This window comes from Hermetia illucens, chromosome 2 (genome assembly GCF_905115235.1).
Source record: "Hermetia illucens chromosome 2, iHerIll2.2.curated.20191125, whole genome shotgun sequence".
Lineage (NCBI taxonomy): Eukaryota > Metazoa > Arthropoda > Insecta > Diptera > Stratiomyidae > Hermetia > Hermetia illucens.
In genome coordinates, this window is record NC_051850.1 from 69,770,930 (window position 1) to 69,793,836 (window position 22,907).

The 22,907-nt window shown below is 37.5% G+C and overlaps 1 protein-coding gene across 2 annotated transcripts; it reads right to left on the minus strand.

Moving 5' to 3' along the window:
• Positions 1-5,351: 5,351 nt before the first annotated feature.
• Positions 5,352-21,485, minus strand: LOC119648345 (endothelial differentiation-related factor 1 homolog). 2 transcript variants are annotated; one of them, XM_038050041.1, is made up of 4 exons: positions 21,349-21,485; positions 21,158-21,292; positions 5,807-5,967; positions 5,352-5,749 (listed from the first exon to the last, which is right to left on the minus strand). In XM_038050041.1, exons 2-4 carry the CDS (start codon positions 21,282-21,284, stop codon positions 5,594-5,596), a joined length of 444 nt encoding a protein of 147 aa, XP_037905969.1. In that variant the 5' UTR covers positions 21,285-21,292; positions 21,349-21,485; the 3' UTR covers positions 5,352-5,593. The 2 variants fall into 2 exon arrangements, with proteins under 2 accessions (XP_037905969.1, XP_037905968.1); XM_038050040.1 differs by having other exon boundaries at positions 21,368-21,459.
• Between the last annotated feature and the right edge of the window lie 1,422 nt (positions 21,486-22,907).

A 22,907-nucleotide genomic window follows, 5' to 3' on the forward strand; every position in this document is an offset into this window, starting at 1 on the left:
ATCGTTATATCGCCTTCGAAGACAACTTTATTGGATAATAAAATCAAATTTCCTAAAAAAAAATTATTTCTATGTTAGCCTATGAACTTTCCAGCAAACCTAATATATTGTGTGTGGTCATGGATGCATTGCCGTTATAGTTCGAAACGCTCCCGGCCATTTAACACGTTTGTCCACTAACAGAAAACTGTAAATTAACATGAACCACCACAAAGACCTACCAGTGGACATGGGTCGTCCCGCTACACAAACTAGACAAGGTCATATCATCCGAACATCATGTCCTCCATATTTGAATTTGGCTAACGTCACTTGGGTCGTGATTATCGAGTAGTCTGTTTCGGTTTGAAAATCGTTGCTAATATTTTATTGAAAGGTGTTAAAATTTGTGGTCTGGATTTTTTTATCAAGCGTGTTTAAGACAAATTTTTGAGGTGCGTGATAAATGGTTGTGATAGTTATCAAGCAAAAGAGGAAGTACCTTGAGATTCTTTTGTGAAGGGTAGAGAAAACTTTGTGAAAATTGTAGGAAGATTGACTTCAAAAACGTGTGTGTTCAAAACATTTTGTGCGAGACGATTATAAGCTTATGTCTTGAAGCTTATAATCATCTCGCACAAAATGTCTGGGAACTATGGAAACCAAAAGGCGGTTAAAGGATGACGTTGTTCCGAGTCAATATTTACAGCAGCTGGGTAATGAAAGCAATGGACACAAATGAGAAAAGCACAGGAGGTAAAAAAAGGTGGTACAAGATGCTGTATCATCTTTTGAAACGTAAGATGGTATTCAATTTGGGGAAGAAATTTAAAAAAAAGAAAAAGGCGGGACGTTTTCATCCATGGTGGAGGTATAATTCATCAGACCTTACCTCACCTTAATCTTCTGAGCAGTGTGCCCGAAAAGCAGTAGCTAGGTATTGTTTTTTGTTTATATTTATTCGTCGTGCCTCCTTTTTGGACGAAACAATCTAGCCTTATTTCTTTCATTGGGTGATTGCCGATGAACGAAAAGTGACAACGCAAATAAATAAATGAGTAAATCCTAACTTAATTTTCGAGAATTATAAAAAGCAAGAAGAGATTGCAAGTTGTCAAAGGAAGTGAAAGTATTTCGACTGTTCAATCGACTCGCTAAGACGCCGAGCTTCAAATGGAGCGAGTTAACATTAGGGTGGAAGTACGTTTATTTCGCTAATCTAAATAAAATGTTTAAAATATGGTTGATCACGATTGTAGTAAAGAATTGGAAATATTGGAACTACAACGACAAAACACGCACCTCAAAGCACAATAAAAAAATACTTAGACATCTACACATGCCCATAAACAAAATTATTAAGACTTTGTTAATTTGATGTGTTCATGTTACGTTTATGCTCTTTATTGAACATAAAAGTGATTGATTTTATTATTAATGAATTTTGGAAATCTTTTCTTTGAATTCATGAAAGTGAGGTGTTCTTTTGTTCGTAATTGAATGCGACACAGGACCTGACGACATCGCATTTGAGATCTGGAAAGCGAAGAGTTGGGACCCAACACTGTGGCTCAGTGAATTCTTTAGTCGGGCTATTCACGAAAGTAGAATACCATCTGACTGGCAAGAAAGTACCACTGTTCCAATATGGAAAAAGAAAGGTAGTCCAGCAGAATGTTCAAATTACCGTCCGATCCGGTTACTTTCCCACACACATACCACGATTTTTGAATGCATTCTTGACAACCGTATTCGCGAAATCATTGAAATAACCGTGAATCAAGACGGATTTGTCAAAAACTGCGGAACTTCTGACGTAATACACGCTGCGCGGTTACTCATGGAGAAACACCGTGAGAAACATCGACCTCTTTACATTGCATTTCTGGATCTAGAGAAAGCGTTTGACCGTGTACCACACGAACTAATCTGGTATGCTTTACGACAACACTTAGTGCCAGAAGAACTCGTGCGCTGGGTTCAATTGCTCTACCATGATCCGAAAAGTAAAGTTGGAAGTATGGCGGGTGTATCAAAACCGCTTCGTGTCTCTGTTGGTGTTCATCAAGGACGCACCCTCTCACCACTCCTCATTGTTCTTGTTATGGACACCGTCACAAAAATTATCTCAAGCAACTTGTCCGAAAATGGAATGATCGCCTCATGCAACAGGGTCTCAGATTGAATCTAAACAAAACTGTATTTTTGACGACCGATCCCCATGAAACAGGCACAATCACTGTCAGCGGCAGTGATCTGGCCAGAACTGAGCGGGTTAACGCTTTCAGCCAATGGAGAACTGCGTTATGAAATTGCTTCATGCATTAGCGCAACGTGGATGAAGTGGCATTCCACAACTGGTGTTGTTTGTGATCGACGTATCAACGAACGTCTTAAATCTAAAATTTACCGCAATGTCGTCCGTCCTGTCGCCCTCTATGGTTCTGAGTGTTGGCCGACTATAAAAGACAATGAACGGCGGCTTAGGTAATGGACACGAAGATGTTGCGTTTGACTTGTGGTGTGACATGTTTTGATCACATCTGAAATGGGGATATCCGCGTTCGTTAAGAGGTTGCACCGATCGTGGAAAAATTGCGAGAGAGGTATCTTCGATGGTATGGTCACGCAATTCGCGCTAATGAGAATTCACTTGCCAAGGTCGGTCTGAACATCGAAGTCGATGGTAAACGACCAAAAGGCACGCCGAAACAACGGTGGTTTGATACGTTGGATGGGGATTTGAAAGTCTCGAGATTGTACCCAGATCAAGCATTCGATAGAGCCAAATGGCGAAACCGATCACGACGAGCCGACTTTGCTTGTGACCGGGACAAAGGCTGAAGAAAAGAAGTTATATTGTATATAAAATATTGTTGCGAACCGGGCGAACCGATTGTTTTTAAAATTTAAGTTCCTATAGTTTAGTAGATAGTTTTTGTGAAGTTTACGCGAAGTCGGTCTTAGTCCTTGCTTATTTTCTTTTGGATAGTTTATAGGTGCCTTGTACTTGTTGTCAATCATTGACCAGGCTATGAATGGAGGCTCTATCTTTTTTACGATGCAATCAACTTTAAACTTTTCGCCAGGTCTTCTTACAAAACCTGATTTGTCAGTTGATGCATATACGGATGATTGGTTAGATAAGCAAACATGGAAAAGATTATTGAGTTTGGATTTTGCAAAACTGAGCTTATATGGAAACTAAATGGCTGACTATTTTTGTTAAAAAGAAGTCTATTACCCTTTTTCTAAATATCAACAGTCAAATTCAAATATCATTTGCATTGAGCCACTTGATCATAATTACAGGGGTAAGAGGTGGTTTCTTTAATGGACGTCGACATAAAAAACCCAATTCTTTTCCGCGACATCCAGTTGACCTTACTAATATTGAAATGCTAGCATCCTGAATCTGTCCCATTATGATCATAGAAGAAGCCTTTGGAACACAAATATCCCTTATTTTTCACTCGTCCCTAGGCGAGGTAAACTTTTTGCGACCTAGCTTGCCATCCCATTTGGTGTTAATTGTAATTTTGCACCAACTTTCTGTTTCTGTCGATATCGCGGCCGGGAAACCTTTGATATTAATGCGATTGACCAATACTTGTTATGAACTTTTTATTTCAAAAATTTTTCGGTAATTTTGGTATTGTTCACTATGAAGTACGTTCAAAAAATCATTGTCACCAGAACATTGAAAAATTAGACCAAAGTATAGTAGAAACACATATTCTTCAAAATCAATAATAACAGAAACTAAATAATACATACTTAATATGAAAAAAATATATTCTTAAAATTAGATGAAAAATGTGAGTGGCTCTAATAATTGAGCCACCCCCTGTAATTGAGGCAAGGAAGTGAACATGGCAACAAATTTGGCACAAATGTGCACCATTTATAGTGGAGCTGGCAGCCGCTTAGCTGGTAACTGTCTACTTGGCTATCGATCACTGTTGCGGGAGATCAACTCCTACACCGTTCATACGATCGCCATAAAAATAGATATACACATGAATATTTTGGTGCCGTTTACGTTATTTAACTTACTCCTAGGTATGCCGTTCACCCAATCAACGTGAAAATTAGTATATGTGTGGTTTTTACTGAATATTTTGGTGCCTGTCCAAGTTTTCATGAATTGCCCCTAGATGGCGCTGAATCAACTTATACGACTTTCAATCAGTTGTCATGACAAATAATTACTATTTATTGGTGAGACATTCAATGTTGAAATTATTGGAGAATCCGCCCAAAAAATTGAACAGTGGAAGATCAAGCAAGCATGCATGGCAACTGCCAGCCAGAAGAGTTGCTGAAATATGTGAAGAACGAGGCCCACGATTGAAAATAGAACGAATCACAGCTCGTTCTTCGAACGAGATTGAAAATCGAACCCAATAAAGCAGTATTCAATTTAAATGAAGACAACGAGTAAAAAATGCTTCGAAATGTGCTCATTTCTCTAATGGCTATATTGTGCTTACATTGTCGCGCCCTGAAGTTTTGGTAAGAAATGCCTGGCATGCACTGTTCTACTCCACCATCACTGACCCACCAGATCCACTTCCAACTTATATTGCCAGAGTTGCTCAGGGATCCAAGCACTATTTATAGCATATTTGGAAATACAACGCATGCTTTCAAGTAGCATCGTTTAGAGCGACGAATTTTGCAATATGGTAATTTCACACCCACATTCGAGTTGCAAGGACATGAAGGTCTAGGGAATTTAACATCAACTTTTAAAATGAAAACAAAGTCTTAATACTAATAAGAAAATTAAGAATAAAAAATATAATCGAGGCTCGGGCAAAAACACTGATGTGTAGAACAAATAATGTGTAAAAATTACGGCCAGACTGGTTCAACAGAATTATAGTTATGCTTCCCACCAATTGAAACAATGTGGTTTCGAAAAAAACTCGTTTAATGTTTTCGTTTTGTAGGTACCGTTAATAAGGCGCATGCTCTTATATTTGCTATACCTTGGTAAATATCTTGAATTTCGATCTAAAATTTCTACAGTATATTGCCAACATGAGTTGATGAAAGCCTGGCACTTTTGGGTAATAGTGAGAACATTCGTATTGAATAGGGAGGACCGAGGCTTTTTGCCTCCTTGAGCCCTCGCGACCACAACATGCAACGAAAGGAGAGCGGCCGCTAGATCCGTTTTCGCTTTTATATAGGGTGTATTGAATACCTAAATATTTCAGCTGATGGCTCTGTCCACTCCTGTTCATCTTATGGATATGATTATCAATGTGATTTTCTGAAGACCACCATAGACAAACACTAATATCATTAAATTTATATCATTAAAATTTGTCTGCCAGTAATCTTTAAACTGCATCTAAAAATGCTTCTGATAAACAAATATATTTATTGAACAATATGAAAAAATCAAATGCAATTTTCATTAGATTGATGACAAACTACTACATCGTTTAAGTTGTCGGTTCAGTTTTAAACTTGCATCTTGTTGGAAATTTAGTGAACTTAACGCAAAAGTCAAAATCATCAACTTGGGAAGAACACATCTACTCATCAAAAATTTGTTTTTTTTTTTTAAATTATTAAATCACAATTTCTGCCTCCTGATATTTTACTTTTTCGCACCAGGAGGCGCTACTGCGGTGCCACGATCTTTTCCTCGTAATTTGACTCCAATCACCCTCTCTATTTTTCCGAGAATCAAATTATTTGGAATCCCTCGTCCAGCTTCATAGTCGTTCACAACCTGTTGTTTTTCACATATTTTCTGTAAAAAGTAGTAAAGTAAGCAATACTTTTCGATTCTACATAATTAAACGCTTACGGTAGCCAGATCTTTTTGACTCAGGCCCTTTGCTTGTCGTCCTTGCTGAATCAATCTGCCCACATCTAATGGAATTTTACTGTGTTTTAATTCTTCAGTCTCTCGGTCGAGCTTAGCGGTGTTTTTCGTGGCAACGTGTTGTTTGTTTGTACCAGCGCCAACTAAAGTCGGAAAAATAATATAACATATTAAAATGATTGCCAAGGTATATAACCACTTGATCTGAACGGTAATCTACAACTTAAATTTAAATTTTTGCTCAACCGATTATATCCATATTTTGTAGAGATAAAGAAGATGTAAATGTAAGCTCTAGTTTTTGTGCCAGCGAAGGATAGCGCTTTTTAGCAAAGAATTCCAGCAACACTATGAAAACACGGTAGTGTCAAACGAAATAAAATGGGACTCCAGAACACATTCCCTCCTTAAATAGCAACTATACTGTTGCAATCTGGCAAGCGAGTGCTGAATTACTGTTAATGACATCCGCTAGGAATGTAATCGCGGCGGCGGAACAAATTCCAAACAGAATATGACTACCAGATTCCGGCTCAATGTAAGGAACAGTTTAAAGTACTACTGAACCGAAACTCCCGGGGCATAGAGCGAGGAGGCATTCTATAAGAAACGGAATGCCGTCTGGACTGGCACACACATTTTCTCTCTCTCTTTAATGTGTAGTATTCGGAAATTTCCAATGATTAAAACCATTGTTTTTCAATGTCATTCGAAAGCTAACATAATGGGATATATTTGAGTTTGATATTTTTTTATCAAGTTTAATCAGTTATATCTTCGCATTGACGATGACCTTTGCAAATGGAAAAGTTTATATGAAACCTTATGTAGTTTCAGAAAATGGTCTCAAATCTGGGATTAAATAATTGGGGGAGTGGAAAATTTTGGTTTTATTGGCAAAGTCAAGCTTTTGACTACTACACTACACTATTCACGAAATACATTCTAATCTGCAACGGTGAAAGATAGGATAGCTACTCCATGGAACAATTTTCCTCAAACGAGTGGTGCCATTCACAATTAAAATATCTACCATCGTCCAGGACTAAATATTTTTATTGTTTGCGAATACACAAATTTTATTCCTGTTTGATTTATTTTCACTAGCTTCCATAGAAATGAATGCATTTCTTTTTTGAGTAAAAGTGTACCATCAAACTATCAATACATTCTCATTCAATTTTTAACATAAAAATTCTGTCGAATACAGGTCAGGACTTTGTAGAAATCAAATCATATTTTGGAGTATACGTCTACCACCCAAAGGAAGTCGCGTTACAGTTTAGTTCCCAAATTAGAGAACATTAGTAGGAAAACGAAATCCTTGAAGAGAACATCTCAGACTAGTTAACTCCCAACGAAGTCTAATAGCTAGTGTAAATGAGGCAATCGGGTACTATATAAGTAGAGAACTGGCTAGAGAAACTGATGAGATCTTGAAAACAAGAAGAGCTTCTAAGAAAAAAGAAAGGCAAAATCGTCACCTGAAATTATTAGGTTCTAAACAATAATGTATGGAAAGTGTACACTGTAGACCCATATGATTGCAGGGCCCACTCGAAAAGAAAGATGGTTGGTTGACAAGTTTTGAAAGCATCACGAAAAAACTGATAATCTTTTTGCCAATAGTTCTGACTTCATCTGTTTTGTAGGCAAACAGCTCCAATCTACTGTAAACGTTCTTGTTTCAGTTTAAAATTATGGTAAGTTATCATCCCTAGTTATAAAATGATTTGTAAATTCGTTTTTAAGGTTTTGTGTGAAACAAAACCTTATTAGAATCGAGACGGTGTCTGTCTGTCTGTCTGTCTGTCACACCCGATTTATTCGGAAACGGCTAGACCGATTGTCACGAAAATTGGTGAGAGTATGTAATCTGGTGATCCCTTTACATGCAGTAAGTGGCGCCATCTTGTGTTAAGTTTAAGGGGGGGCTCCCCATACATGTGAATGGAGGGTGCAAATTTTTTTTTCACAGAATGTAGCTATGTAGGGTATCAAATGAAAGGTCTCAATTAGTACTTTTCGAATCTGGTTCAATATTTGATATTAGATGAAACATAGGGGAGTGAGGGTTCAAAATATGACCCACAAAAAGTGTAACAGGTCTCGTTCTCAGAACCTATCCAACCGAAAAATCTGAAAAAAATCACAGTGGTGCATCTCTACGAAATCTAGGCCTCAAAATATATCCGGTTCCGATATCTGCACACATAAAGTTAATAATAGTATATTTCCACATTTTAGAAATTTAACCGACACCCCCCTTATGTTCATCCCAGAAGTACAAAATTTGGCATGCGTGTAATGAAGAACATAGTGCACAGTTTGGTCAAGTTTGAAGAAAATCCAACTATTATTAACAAAGTTATAGGGGGTGAAACTTTACAATTTTTTGTGAATTTCGTGCACTCTACAACCTGCATGACGTCATCATCACATATCAATTCCTCAATACCACAACGAAATGAGTTCTTATGAATTGGGCCGCAGAGAATTATTGTTTTAGTTGTTTGTCAGCCAGACATGTGTGTATGTAGGTATATAATATATGCGTGCTAATGAACTTTGCGGGTAGTGCCTAATTCAAATAGATATAAGAAGTAAATCGGAAATATGGGTACGATCAATTTATATACGTGCATATATGTGTACAGTATTCGGTAATAGACAGTTTGTTTGTTTAGGGTGAGCGTGACATCTATGGCTGTAATATGTACGTATGTCTCGTAGTTTGGAAAAATATGAAAGAATATGGTGGATTTGTAGCTATATACGGACAGAAAAATGTGCGTTGAAGTTTCTCACATAAGATGAACACAAAACCTTTATACCCGAAGCGCGAGCTTCCGGTATTCCGACTTGTTTATTACATGTTAAAGGGGGTGTACATTTTTTTCACAAAATATGGTCATGTAGGGTATCAAATGAAAGATAAGTATTGATTTATTTCTGATGTTGGGTGAAACATAGGGAATGAGGAATCAAAATGTGTGCCCCAAAAAGTGAAACAGGAATCATTTTCAGAACCTACCCAGTGGAAAAATCTGAAAAAATTCGATTCAAATTCAAGCACCTATACGAAGCCTAGGCCTCGAAATACATCCCATTCCCATATCTGCTCAAACAAAGTTAATAGTTGCATATTACCCCCTTTTTGGAAATTTTCCCGAAAACCCCCCTTAGTTTCGTCCTAAAAGTACAAAATCGCGTTGATATAAGGGATAACATAAGGCATAACTTTGGGAATTGTGTATGAAATATAATTGTATATAAATTGAAATGACTGCAAAATCACCTTGTAAAATTCAGGTCTAAGCCGGGCGAGGCCAAATATTAACACAATATTTATGACTTTGATATGTGATATGTACATACAGTATGGTGCAAACTTGGCCCAATGAATATTACGAACCAACAAGTCGGGAAACCGGAATCTGGACGCTTCAGGTACGAAAGGTTTTGTGTATTTCTTAGTACGTTGCACGTAATATATGCATATATTGTATTATGTGAGAATATCCACTTTCGGATGATATTGACATTCATGGTCTTGAATTTGCAAGAAGCGGCAACTTTAACGTATTATAACTTTGTTAGTAATAGTGCGATGCACCAAACTTGGTAAGATCATGCTCTATGTTATACCCTATATTGTTGCGAAATTTCATGGTGCTAGCATGAACTTAAGGGGGGTTTTGTAGCCAATTATTAAAAATTATAGTAATATACTATTATTAACTTTATTTGTACACATATCAGTATGGAAGGTTTTTCGGAGTCCAGGTAGCGTATAGTGGCAGCCTCCTGATTTTTTTCAGATTCGGTTGGGTAGTTTCTGGGAATGGCCCCTTAAAGGAATGATCACTTTCAACCCCCCGCACTCCCCACCTTTCCAACAAATGTCAAAAACTAATACCGGCAAGTACTAACCGAGACTTCTAATTTGATACCCCACATGACTATATTTGATGAAAAAAAAAACTTTTGAAAGGACACTAAAAACGCGGAAAGTACCTCAAATAAATTAAAGCTCACAAAAACAAGGGTCGAAGAGCAAACAAAATCAGCCCCAAAAAAGCTGTCACCCATCAACCCGTTAACTCAATATCCGACCTATGGAAAGCCTTGAGAAAGCATAAGGTGTATTCGAAATCACATTTAGCCGATAGACAGTAAACGAAAAAATCGGTTTGAACCATGTAATTGAAAAAAAGAATATGCTTTCTTTTAAGAATATTAAAGAGAAAGATAAATTTCTACCGTAGATATCAAAATAGCTCTATTTTGTGGTACCATACATTTTTTGAAAAGGATTTTCGCCGCGATTTTTCAAACGGAGTTAGAGAGGGAGGTCTTTCCCTTTTTCCCACGCACTTTTCCCATCCTCTGGGATTTGGATTGAAAATTCAAAATTAATCATGATATTACCTAAAAACAACACTTAAAAAAGCCATCGTTTCTTAAGGGGTAACCTCCTCCCCCCCCACATAAACACTTCACCCTTTCTGCCGATAGGTCGGAAAATTCAACCTTTACCAATACGATTATTTAAAGATAATTAATTCTTATGAAACCAAGATATATTCTTTCCAATCAGATGGTAAGGCCAGGCCACTCGAGAAGCTCATCGACTGGCAGTTGAGGAAACAGTGGACCATGGTGGCGCGGCTGACTGCATCCTGTAAACTTCGCGTTTTAGAGAATTGAGAGAGAATCCCAACGAAGGGAATTAATGAACTGTGAGACTGCATACTGGATATGTGATAATCGATATCGCCAGAACATGTTGCCAAACTCCATAATTCAGTGCCAAATAGGCTAACATACTTGAAAGAAACACTAAGTACTAAATTTTCTAATCACCAAAGGTTGGTGCCAAACTGCACCAAATCTCTTAATAAGACTTATTAACTTTTATGAAGAACCAGACTGAAAATATTGCTTTTTATTTTATCTTATGTAATGTCAGGCTTTCTTATTTGAAAATATAAACTATTTACCAATTTAATACAGAAAGTGTTTTTTAAGGTTTTGTGTAAAACAAAACCTTATTAAATCAATCCACTGTCTGTCTGTCACACGCACTTTTCTCCAAAATGGCTACACCGATCCGAAATTTTGTGGACAGATGGGAACTATGAAATCGCACGCATACAGCGAGTGACATAAATTTATTTGGAGTTTAAAGGGGGCTCCCCATATATGCAAAAGGGATTAAAAAAAATTTCAATTTTAGTCGTGTACGGTATTAAATGAGATGGATTTGTACTTTCCGAAACTGACATTAATTTTGGCGTGAATTGCAAAGTGCGTGACTAAGGAGTCAAAATGTACGGACTTAAACTGAGACAGTACTCATTTTCGGAAACTTCCTAACCCAAAAATCCGAAAAGTGCACTTACATGAAATCTAGACCTCAAAATATGTCCCATTCCGATATCTGCTCAAATAAATTTACTAATAGTATATTTCCAATTTTTAGAAATTTACTGACAAAGCCTCATTCATTCAAGGACATCATAATTAGCGAAAATAATTGATGTCCTCATTTTGGATGTGATCAAAACGTGTCACGGCACTAGTCCAATGGAACAGTCCCCATTACCGCTAAACGCCGTTCATTGTCTTTTATAGTACGCCAACAATCAGAAGTATAGATAGCGGCAGGCGGACGACATTGGGGTAAATTTTAGATTTGAGACGTTCGCTGATACGTCGATCACAACGAACACCGGTTGTGGAATGCTACGTCATTCAGATCACGTTAATGCGTGAAGCAATTTCATTAAGCAGTTCCCGTTGGCTGATAGCATTAACCCGAGATATTTAAATCGCTTAGTTCTGGGCAGGTCACCGCCGCTGACAAAACTAAGTGATTTAAATATCTTAACTCAATGCTGTCGGCCAATGGAGAACTGCGTTATGCTCCTCACATAGGAAAACACAAAACCTTTTATACCTGAAGCGTCACACTTCCGGTTTCCCGACTTGTTTAACATTATTTTTCTAAATTTTTGGTCCACTTTTGTACCATACTGTATGGTGTGGTGGTATATCTGGATTTTAACAATTTATGAAGGAATATTTTGAATTTTTAACTATGTACGAATGGAAAGCCGTGTACAAGGAGGTCCTCATATAAAATGAACACAAAACCTTTATACCCGAAGCGCACAAATAAAGATAATAATAGTATATTGCCATGTTTTAGGAATTTACCTCAGGATTTACCCCCTTAAGTGTATCCCTGCCATACAAAATTTGGCATCGGCGCAACGCGATGATATAGGACATGATTCTGAAAAGTCTGATGGCAATTCAACTATTATTAAAAAAGTTATATAAGATCACATTTTCGCATTTCAGGTAAATTTATTACACCTTAAGACGTCTATGACATCATTCTTATATAAAGTGAACTTATGTAAACGATGGGCCCATTAGGACGTTTTAATCTTTCTTTTTTTGGCTTTTTTAGTTGTTTGTACATAAGTGTCATTTACTCGAGGCAGACATGTGTCTGTATGTGTAATAAAGCTTGCGAATTTTAACCAAAGAATAGACATCTGTGTACCTGGTTACCAGCGGTTTTTAATTTAGGTACGTGCTTTTGTGCCCGGAGTAAAGTGGAAATGCCTGAAAATGCATTAGATCAATTTATCAATACGGCAATAGACAATGTTTGTTTATTCAGAATGAACACAATATTTGTCAGGCATTCGATAGAGCCAAATAGCGAAACCGATCACGACGAGCCGACCTCGCTTGTGAACGAGACAAAGGGTGAAGATAAGAAGAAGAACGTGAAATTCCAAGGAACATACCCTGAATTGAAAAAAAAAAATCCAGATGGTGTATCGCAGGGCGTTTTGCATCCAACAGTATTTCTTTTGTATCCTATTTGCTATTCTTCATCACCATCAACGGCGCAACAATCAGTATGCAGGCTAGACTTGCATTAATAAAGAATTTCAGACATCCCGGTTTTGCGTCAAGGCCCACCAATTCCACATCCCTAAAACTTGTTACCATCCCAGGTCCCCCGTCTTCTTTTCCTACCATAGATATTGCTCTTATAAACTTTCCGGACTGCATCATCCTCATCCACACGGATTAAGTGACACGACTACCGCAACCTATTGAACCGGATTTTATTTGCGTCGTTATGTAGGCTACGGAATCGTCCATCTTCATGTAGGGGGCCAAAAATTCTTCGGAGGATTCTTCTCTCTACAAACTTTTCTTATTAAGAACCCAAGTCTCCGAGGAATACATGAGGAGTGGCAAGGTCATTGCCTTGTATAGTAAAAGCTTTGACCATATGGTGAGGCGTCTCGAGCGGAACAATTTTTGTAAGTTGAAATAGGCTCTGTAAGCTGCCAACAACCGCGCGGGGATTTCATCGTTGTAACTGTTATCGGTTGTGATTGATGTGAAGTTATCAACGGTTTCAAAATTACAGTCTCCCATCTTCATTATTCTCGTTTGACCAGTGCGATTTGATGTTGTTGCTTTTCTGGTGCTGACGTTGCTACCATATATTTCGTCTTGCCTTCACTGATGTGCAGCTCAAGATCTCGCACCGCCTGCTCGGATTAAGGCCGTTTGTACGTATCGGGTTGTTCTTCCCATGATGTCGATATCGTCAGCATGGACCTAGAGAAGATGGTGCTTCTCGCATTTTCCTCAGCATCACGGATCACTTTTCCAAGGGCCAGGCTAAAAATGATGCACGATACAGCATCTCCTTGCTTTAGACTGTTGTTGATGTCGAATGGTCTCGAGAGTGATCCTGCTTCTCGTATATTGTTCAGCGTTAGCCTAGTCAGTCTTATCAATTTCGGGATACCGACTTCTCTCATTGCCGTGTATAGTTTTACCCTGGCTATGCTATCATAGGCAGCCTTAAAAAGATGGTGTAACTGATGGCTATATTCCAACAGTTTTTCTATCACTTTCCGCAGAGAGAAAAAATCTGATCTTTTGCTGATTTGCTTAGAGTGAAGCCTCTTTGATGCTCTGGGCGTATGGGGCTATCGGACCTAGTAAGATAGCGGGGAATATCTTATAGATGATAGTCATCAACGTGATATCCCTATAATTGCTACACTACGTGATATCCCTCTTTTTATGTATGGGGCGGATAATGCATCATTGCCAATAGTAAGGCATTGATTCGCTGTCCCACATCCCGAGTATAAGGTGATGAATCGTTTGGTGTAGTTGATCGCTCCCCTATTTAACCAGTTGTAATTCCATCGGCTCCAGGCGACTTATGACTGTCCGTCGTCTTCACTTGGCGGGACCTCTAACTCGCCGATATTCTAGTTGTTGAGCAGTTCATCAAAATATTCAATTCATCGCTTCGAAATGTCCATTCTATTCCTCCCTATATTTTTCCACTTCACAGACCTGTTGGTTCTCTCAGGCTGCCTTTTTCCGTCTTTTATTCTAATAAATGGCAAACGCACCTTACCTTCAAGGTGAAAAAATGGAGACCGAATAAGTTTGAGAATTTTCGATTAAATATTGAATCAAAGAAACGGTAACTTTATCAATGGATGTTTCGTACCTCTTGGGTATTTCAAGCGAGCATACATCTACATACCCCGAACTCCAATTATATCAAACAAAAAATTTGCTTAGATTTTAACAAACTTTCCAAAATCAATTGGTGAAAATTTGAAACTCACTCATTGAATAACAGGTATGCCCGCTAGAACCTGTTCACTCCCTTCGCGAAGTACATCTAATCGTATTATAAACAGAACGAGCATCCCCCTACATAGCAATAATTAATGTGAAAAAATTGAAGAGATGGTCGCCCAATTACAATAAGAGAAATAGCTGATAATATTGGCATATCAATGGAGACATTTTTCCTCGGTTTTGATGATGAACTTTTCAAATTGCTAAGTTTCCAATAAAAATAGTGGAGAGTCAAGGTTGCCTAGCAGTCGCTTAGTGTCATGAACAACGGTGCAGAACTACTGCAATGTATGTGAAAAAAACCGAGCCCTGTGATTAATTAACTAATAGCACATTGAACAGAACTGTGACAAAAAAATATGTTGGACGAATCTGAAATTTAGAAAAATTCGTTTTTCTTGTAGATAAACATTTCAAGCATATAATCTCAAGATTTCAAGTCGATCCGCGCTAAATTCTCAAAGTTATCGAGCAGTTAGTCTCCGCTCCTCCAAATTGTAGATCTAAGCCTATAAAACTTTAAACGCGTTTTTCTCAAAACCACTTTCTCGAAGTCCATTTTAAAACTACTTGGCCGATTCATTTCAAATTTGGTACATATATTCTTTATTTTTTTTTTATTTTAGTGGTTTTTTACTTACAAATTGGCGGAATTTTTCGTGAAAAATAAATTAAATGAGCGCCAAAAATTTTAAAATGAAAGAAAATCTAAGACGGTTGGGGGGAGGATTTACTAATACTTTGACTAAAGTCAAATGGTTTTTTCTTTCAAATAATTTTCAGCTGAGATACAGTGAACGCGGAAAATCGTCTTTTCCCAAGGCGCTGGGAAAAGCTCTGTTACTGTCTTCTTTGTCAATATTTTTGCATCGAAATTTTACAGAATATTCTTAAAATCATACTTAATAATGTACAAAATGAAAATGTAAATTTTAAAAAAACTCGTAAAAAAGTGTATTTTTGCACGCTAAAAACCCTAGCTTTTGATAAACAGTGTTGGCCAGATTCCATGTGCTGCTCCCATATAAGAGCATATTGTTGCACTCGAGACGGGTGCAATAATCGAACGGTGTTCCACCATAATATGTTCGAGTAAGATGCTATTAGAGCCGGCCTTCGCATTCAGATCGCTCATGACGATTGTAATCTCACTTAGGAAACCTTTCCTTGACTGTGTTGACTTGCTCATAGAAAACCTCCTCTTATGCCGAGATGTTTGTCATTCCTATACTGGAATCTCGTACTTAGTATTAAGTCTGGTACCGGTTCCCACCACATGAGGGCCCGCCTAGTGGATGCGATAAGCATTAATCCGACACTTGTCACAATATAACAGCTGCAAGAGTAGGAAAATTCCTCGTTACTGGAAATAAGGCGGCAACAACATTATAAATTGCAACAACTGACTAAACCAGAATTTTGTGGAATTTACTTCCTGTCAATGAAATGTCACTTAGCACTAGTGCCGGCTCTCCGTTACCTTTTACCTATTTTTCTATTGTAATGCAAGGAATTTGTAATCGTTCAGTTTATTTTTGGTAATTTAGTGAATAAAATCCTATTAATTAAACCTATACTAAGCGTTGGAATAAACTGAAAATATTTAAAATTAAAAATCTGAATCTTCTCCTTTTTACTTTACAAAAGGCTTTATTCTTTGTGCAAACATGCATATTTCGGCGAATTACTTGAATTAAAGAAAATCCTACCACTTGTTTCAAAAAGCTGCTCGTTTTGTCCTACTTGAGCGAGTGGCTAGATATTTTGGGCTTTAGATGTTTCCCTATGTGACACTGATTGTTTCACCATGAATTTTTTTTAGGATTTTTGTTTGTTTGTAATGAAAAACAAGTCGGGATACCGGAAACTGGGGGCTTCGGGTAAAAAGGTGTTGTGTTCATCTTATCTGAGAAACTCTATGCACGATTTTGCATTCATATATAGCTAACAACACAAAATATTCCGTCATATTTTTCCAAACTTCAAGATACCCATATGTAGATAGAGATCAACGACATAAATACTGTGTCCATAATAAATAAACAAACATAGTCTATTACCGTATGACGATGCATACATATATCTGTATGTGCATTAGCTAAATTGATCTAACGTATCTCCACGCATTTCCATTTTACTCCGTGCACAAAAGCTATATATATATATATATATATGTTATGCACGTACATTAAAAACGCCGTGGACCCCGCTGTTCATATTAGTTCACTTTACATGATGATGACGTCATATACGTCTTACGGTGCCATAAATTTACCTAAAATGTGAAAATTTGGCCTTCTATAACTTTTCGGAATTACGGCTAATATTATCGCCTATGCTGATGTCGAATTTCCGACTTCGTGGATCAACTTAAGTGGGGTTTTCCGGTAAATTTCAAAAACACGGTAATATACTATTTGAATTTATTTGATTCCCCACATGGCTATATTCGGCGATAAAAAAATGTACACCCCCTTTCGCGTATATGCGTCAATTAAACTCAACACAAAATGGCGCCCCTTTAAGCGAAATGAGGTAGTGGGACTTTAGGGAATAATTCTTTCTCTTTTGCGGCACTGTCCGGATAGCTCAGGGGTTAGAGCACTAGGCTGTCGTACGCGGTCCAAATCTCTCTGGTGGCAGTAGGATTTGTAGCTGTACAGGAGCACACGCATCGCCACACAACGTACAAATCGCTCATATAGTTTCGTGCCGGCCCTGTCGTAAAGTTCATCAAGTCCGAGGCTCATTTTGTGGGTTCGTAACATGTAGTTTTGCGCGTAGGATTTTCAACACTACGCCCCCAACCTGGAGAACCGGCCTGTGCAATTTGTCCTATTTTTATGTGTGGGAGATTTGCTTTCCGTTCACGGTTTTCGTTATGAGAGAACTTCCAGCGATCAGCACGTGGAAGTGTAAATAGGGTTTGTTAGTAGAGCTGTTGGTGTTGATCCAGCAAGCGTTTGCCTGGTTTGTGTTCCATCGTGAGCACTAATCTAAGCTTTCGCGAGATATATACTAGCCTTTAGACAACCAGGATTCTTATAGAGAACCTGTTTTCCATTCCTAGTAAACAAACCGATAACAAGTCGGAATACTGGAAGCTGGTGCTTCGGATATAGAGGTTTTGTGTTCACCTTATGTGAGGAATTTTCTGCGCACAGTTTTCCATTCATATATGGCTGAAAACCCAATATATTGCTCCATATTTTTTTCAAACTACAAGATATAAGTCCATATTACAGGTATTATGCTTACCCTATACAAACATTGCCTATTACCAAATACTATACATACACATATATGCACGTATACATAAATAAATAAATAAATTAATTGTAAGCATATTTCCGATCTATTTCATATGTACATATACAGTACGTATATTGAATACCGCCAGTTTAATGTATAAATATATCTATGTGAATTAGGCACTACCCCAAAGCTTCATTAGCGTATGCAAATAAATACAGAAATATGTCCACCTCGAGTAATTGATATTGATATATAAATGATCAGAAAACTAAAACGAAATGTTTCCATGAGACCCCCATTCATATGAGCTCAGTTTTGTGTGGTATTGACGAATTGACATGTTTGATGACGACATACACGTTTTAGAATGTACGAAATTCACATAAAATGGACGAATTTCACCTTCTATAACTTCGTTAATAATAGTTGGATTCCCTTCAAATTTCCCAAAGTTAGGCTTTATGCTATTTGTACTTCTAGCATGATCTTAAGGGGGTTTCCGACTAAATTTCTAAAATATGGAAATATACTATTATTAACTCTATTTGTGCAGATATTGGAACGCGATGTATTTTGAGGCCTAGATTTCGTTTAAACACCACTGCGATTTCAGATTTTTCGGTTGGATAAGGTCTGAAAGCGGGACCTGTTACACCTTTTGAAGGTCATATTTTGTGCCCTCACTCCCCCACGTTTCACTCGGTATCAAATACGAGACCAGTTTCAAAAAGTACTAATTGAGCCCTTTCATTTGATACCACCGACTTTGCTTGCTTTGTAGATCTACTACAAATGATCTTGGGTGATAACGAGCATTAAGGTTGTTTGATTCCACAACCGGTTGATAAATGTTAAACAAAAGTTGACATGTCAAAAACGGCATTACTTCCCAGTCCTCCTAACATATATTTCCGACCGAAACATTTAAAAATGAAGTATCTAGCATCATGATATGATCACGTACTATGGTCTTGGCCCAATATATTTGATCAAAGGCATCATGGATTAAAATGTCTATATTTATTAGATTAGATATGTACTCGCGTATGCTGAGTATGATACGACTCTAAGGTGAGTTTTTAAGCAGGATAATGATCCGAAACACGAATAATAAAGCTAAATAATAGGGTTTGAAAAATAAAATTAATATAATGGAGTGACTTGCTCAATCCAAAGAAGTCGAAAAATAGTTTTTTAACATGTTTCCTATGTGTAGCATTACTACAGTCAGAACAATTGACTAGCAAACCAGTACGGTTAGTAATTTATTTTGTATATTTATAATTAAATTACGTCTGGTTATATTTGCGTGGGGATTCAATTTACTAACGAGAAACTGGAGTTCATATCGATAATAAAAGAAACTAATAATGATCCGAACAAAGGTGAGTTAAACATTACATTCCTCGTATTTCTGGAAGAATGCACGAGAGTAATTTTTCGTCAAACAAATGCTACCGATACTACATAAAAGGTAAATAAAGGCAAAATCAATAAAAAGAAAAACAGATTTCATGGTGATAGGCCAATATTCCATCTGCCAAAATCAGCAGATCAGAAATTTCAACAATTTATACTGCTTCGTAATAATCAACACTCTACTTCTTAAACATTGTCATTGACTATATCCAATACCAATGCAACTAAATTCAACGAAAGAATTAATAGCAATAATCGTTGGTACGACAAACCAATTGGATCTGACCTTGAAGCACTCTATTCAAGGCCGTAACAGTATACTTCGAGACTATGGTACACTGTAGGAGGTCAGTATTGCGCTCGCCTGTGATTATTACTCTGATTTGATTCAGGTACTCATTTACTGCTGAGTCGGCCGGTATCCTACATCCAGGCACGATACAAATCCCTTTGCCCCCCATGAGATTTCAATCTTGACCTTACACTAAGATGCTAGGCTCTTTAACTATAAAGCCATTTGGACCCAATAAAACCCAACCCGAAATTCGTTAGAGTAGATAGTTTGCGAGTTCCTTCCATACTTTTACTAAGAGATTATTCATACTGTCTAGCAGCAGGCGTTCCGTATCCGCACAGATACTGCATAGTATAGGTAGAATTCTTGTAAGGAATATTTTTCTCCGTGCTAGAGTGCGTCCCAGTAAGGAAACTGAACAGCGATTCTATTAGAAGCGTAGACATGTGTATAAGTTGTTTACCAATTGTTCCGTTATAGGACAATCTATATCAGAATGTATCTCTCAAGAATTCCCAAATATAAAGTTATTCCAAGTGTATAGTGCAATGGGAACTTCTTTTTGATTTGTAATTTCCCGAAGCAAGTAGTGTTGCGACAAATGTCTTTTTTTTAGCAGTGAATTTTTTATTAGTTTGAAATAGACGAACGATTACAATATGTGGAAAGACCGATCATTGCATTTGTCGTGAAAACCACACTAAATTTACATGCATTCATTTGTTATTATTTGCACCGATGCGCGGAAGGGCGTATATTCGCAATACTTTCCTCCACCATTCAAATTCAAGACGAGACGAGTATTGTTGCTTCTACCGATGACGTGTCTGACACGCTACGTACTGGATGCGGAACGCATGCCGCTGGATAGTATAAATACTTTCATACTAAATGTATGGAAGAATTCTTTTGTGTCTGACATGTTCAGTACTGGTTTACTAAGGGAAGTTTTTAAGATAGTTGCGTTAAAACAGGGATTTTAATAAATTATTATTGACGCATTAAATACATATGCAGTTGGCGGAAAGCAAAAAGCTCTTCATGCTAGGCTTTGAAGTTATGAAAACGACTTCGTTTCATTTGATTGCATTACATTATGCAACCAGATGAGAATATGCTCAGGAGAACTCGAATAGATGGTATGATGATGCACTTCGCACAAAAGCAATATTAGCAAATCAGTTGACTAGTTACATCTGCAATGCACAAGTAAGCTATGAACATCGCCAGTTCACTTCCCGCACTGTAGGCGAGAAGCGTTTGCAATTAGTGAAGAAATTTGGCTGGGATTCTGTAAAACACTTCTAATACAATTGGACGTATCTTGATAGGAAGCGCTGTTTAATAAATTGTGTTTGTTCAGTACATATGCCACTTTCACGAAACATACATTCATCTCAATTTCAGCAACACCGAATCATCTTTTTACAAAGTGTGAAAATATATTTCATCAGAATCGATCTGAGTGACTTTAGTCGTCAAAGTTGAAGGAATGAAGATGGCTGCATAACAAACAAACTGTAATCAAAAGACTTCACATGGTTTCACCGAAAACTAAGATAATACAGTCGGTGTGACCGTGAGACGGAAGGTGTAACGCGCGTTATTTTATTAAACACATATTACTTGAACAATGAGTACAGATCATTTACATTTCTGCTCGGTCGCAACTGGAATTCCCTGCCGGCGCGCCGCATTGATTGCACCTTCGCTCTTCAAAGCTGCCGCCTTAGGAGCTCGCTTACGTAGCACTGTTACTGTATCCCAATCTGACGACATGATTCTGCCTAATGAAGGTATATAAAGTTAAAATTACAACGAGTTAAACTATGCACTTGACTACTTTTCACTCCGAACAATACTTTCTAGAACTGTCCAAATGTGGTCTTTCATTAAACTGTGGGCAGGAAAATTTGTTTTGACAGCAGGCTACGCACTGAACTGTAGTTCGCCTGGAATGAAATGCCTTACGGGGTATCGTCCCGATATCTTTGAATGGAGCAGTCAAATAGGAAGAAGTAGAAAATTGGTGTTAAGATCTGCTAATTTTGAAACTGAAATCTTCTTCAGCTTTTCTTAGATGTTGGGCCTTAATACTTAAAGGAAAATGTCTGTCATAATCTAATTGAAATATGTTGTTATACATACAGTAGGGTGCAAAAATGACTCAATGTTATACACAAATCACAAAAAATACGCAATAGTCTCCCGCGTTAGAAAATGACTATGTCTTCTTACGCCGAAGCAGTAGTTTGACCTGCCCAATTACCATATCCGTTAAAAAAACTAATTCGGAATGCTCATTTCTTAATTATAATGGTTTAACAATTTAATTCTCACAAGGGTGATTGGCTGACACTTCATGTGATGTCATCGAGGAAGCAGTTTGAATCTTATCTACGTGAAAGTATCCGGTTTAATTTTTAACAGGAAAACGGGAAATTGACGCATAAATGGACAATCCTTCAAACTACTTTACGTTTCGACAGTAAGCTATATAGCAAATTCTGACATCTTTACCTGGCTGGCGATAAAACGTACGCTTTTGAAAGACTCACAGGTCAACAAAAAAACAAGTCGGAATACCGGAAGCTCGCGCTTCGGGTATAAAGGTTTTGTGTTCATCTTATGTAAGAGACGCACATTTCTCTGTCCGTATATAGCTACAAATCCAACATAATCCTTCATATTTTTCCAAACTACGAGACATACGTACATATTAGAGCCATAGATATCACGCTCACCCTAAACAAACAAACTGCCTATTACCTGCTGTACACATATATGCACGTATCTAAATTTATCGTACCCATATTTCCGATTTACGTCTTATATCTATCTGAATTAGGCACTAGCCGCAAAGTTCATTAGCACGCATATATTATATACCTACATATACACATGTCTGGTTGACAAATAACTAACAAACTAAAACAAAATAATTGTCTGCGACCCAATTCATAAGAATTCATTTCGTTGTGGTATTGACGAATTGATATGTGATGATGACGTCATGCGGGTTGTAGAGTGCACGAAATTCACAAAAAATTGTAAAGTTTCACCCCCAATAACTTTGTTAATAATAGTTGGATTTTCTTCAAACTTGACCAAACTGTGCATTATATTCTTCGTTACACTCATGCTAAATTTTGTATTTCTGGGATGAATATAAAGGGGGGTGCCGGGTAAATTTCTAAAATGTGGAAATATACTATTATTAACTTTATTTGTGCAGATATCGGAACCGGATATATTTTGAGGCCTAGATTTCGTAGAGATGCACCACTGTGATTTTTTCCAGATTTTTCGGTTGGATAGGTTCTGAGAACGAGACCTGTTACACTTTTTGTGGGTCATATTTTCAACCCTTACTCCCCTATGTTTCATCTAATATCAAATATT

Coding starts and splice junctions, on each gene's coding strand:
- LOC119648345 (XM_038050040.1), bottom strand. CDS start 21,398: ATGAAAGACCACATTTGGACAGTTCTAGAAA. Junction 5,968..21,157: donor AGTTGCGACCGAGCAGAAAT/GTAAATGATCTG, acceptor TTCCGACTTTAG/TTGGCGCTGGTACAAACAAA. Junction 5,750..5,806: donor GTCAAAAAGATCTGGCTACC/GTAAGCGTTTAA, acceptor TACTTTTTACAG/AAAATATGTGAAAAACAACA.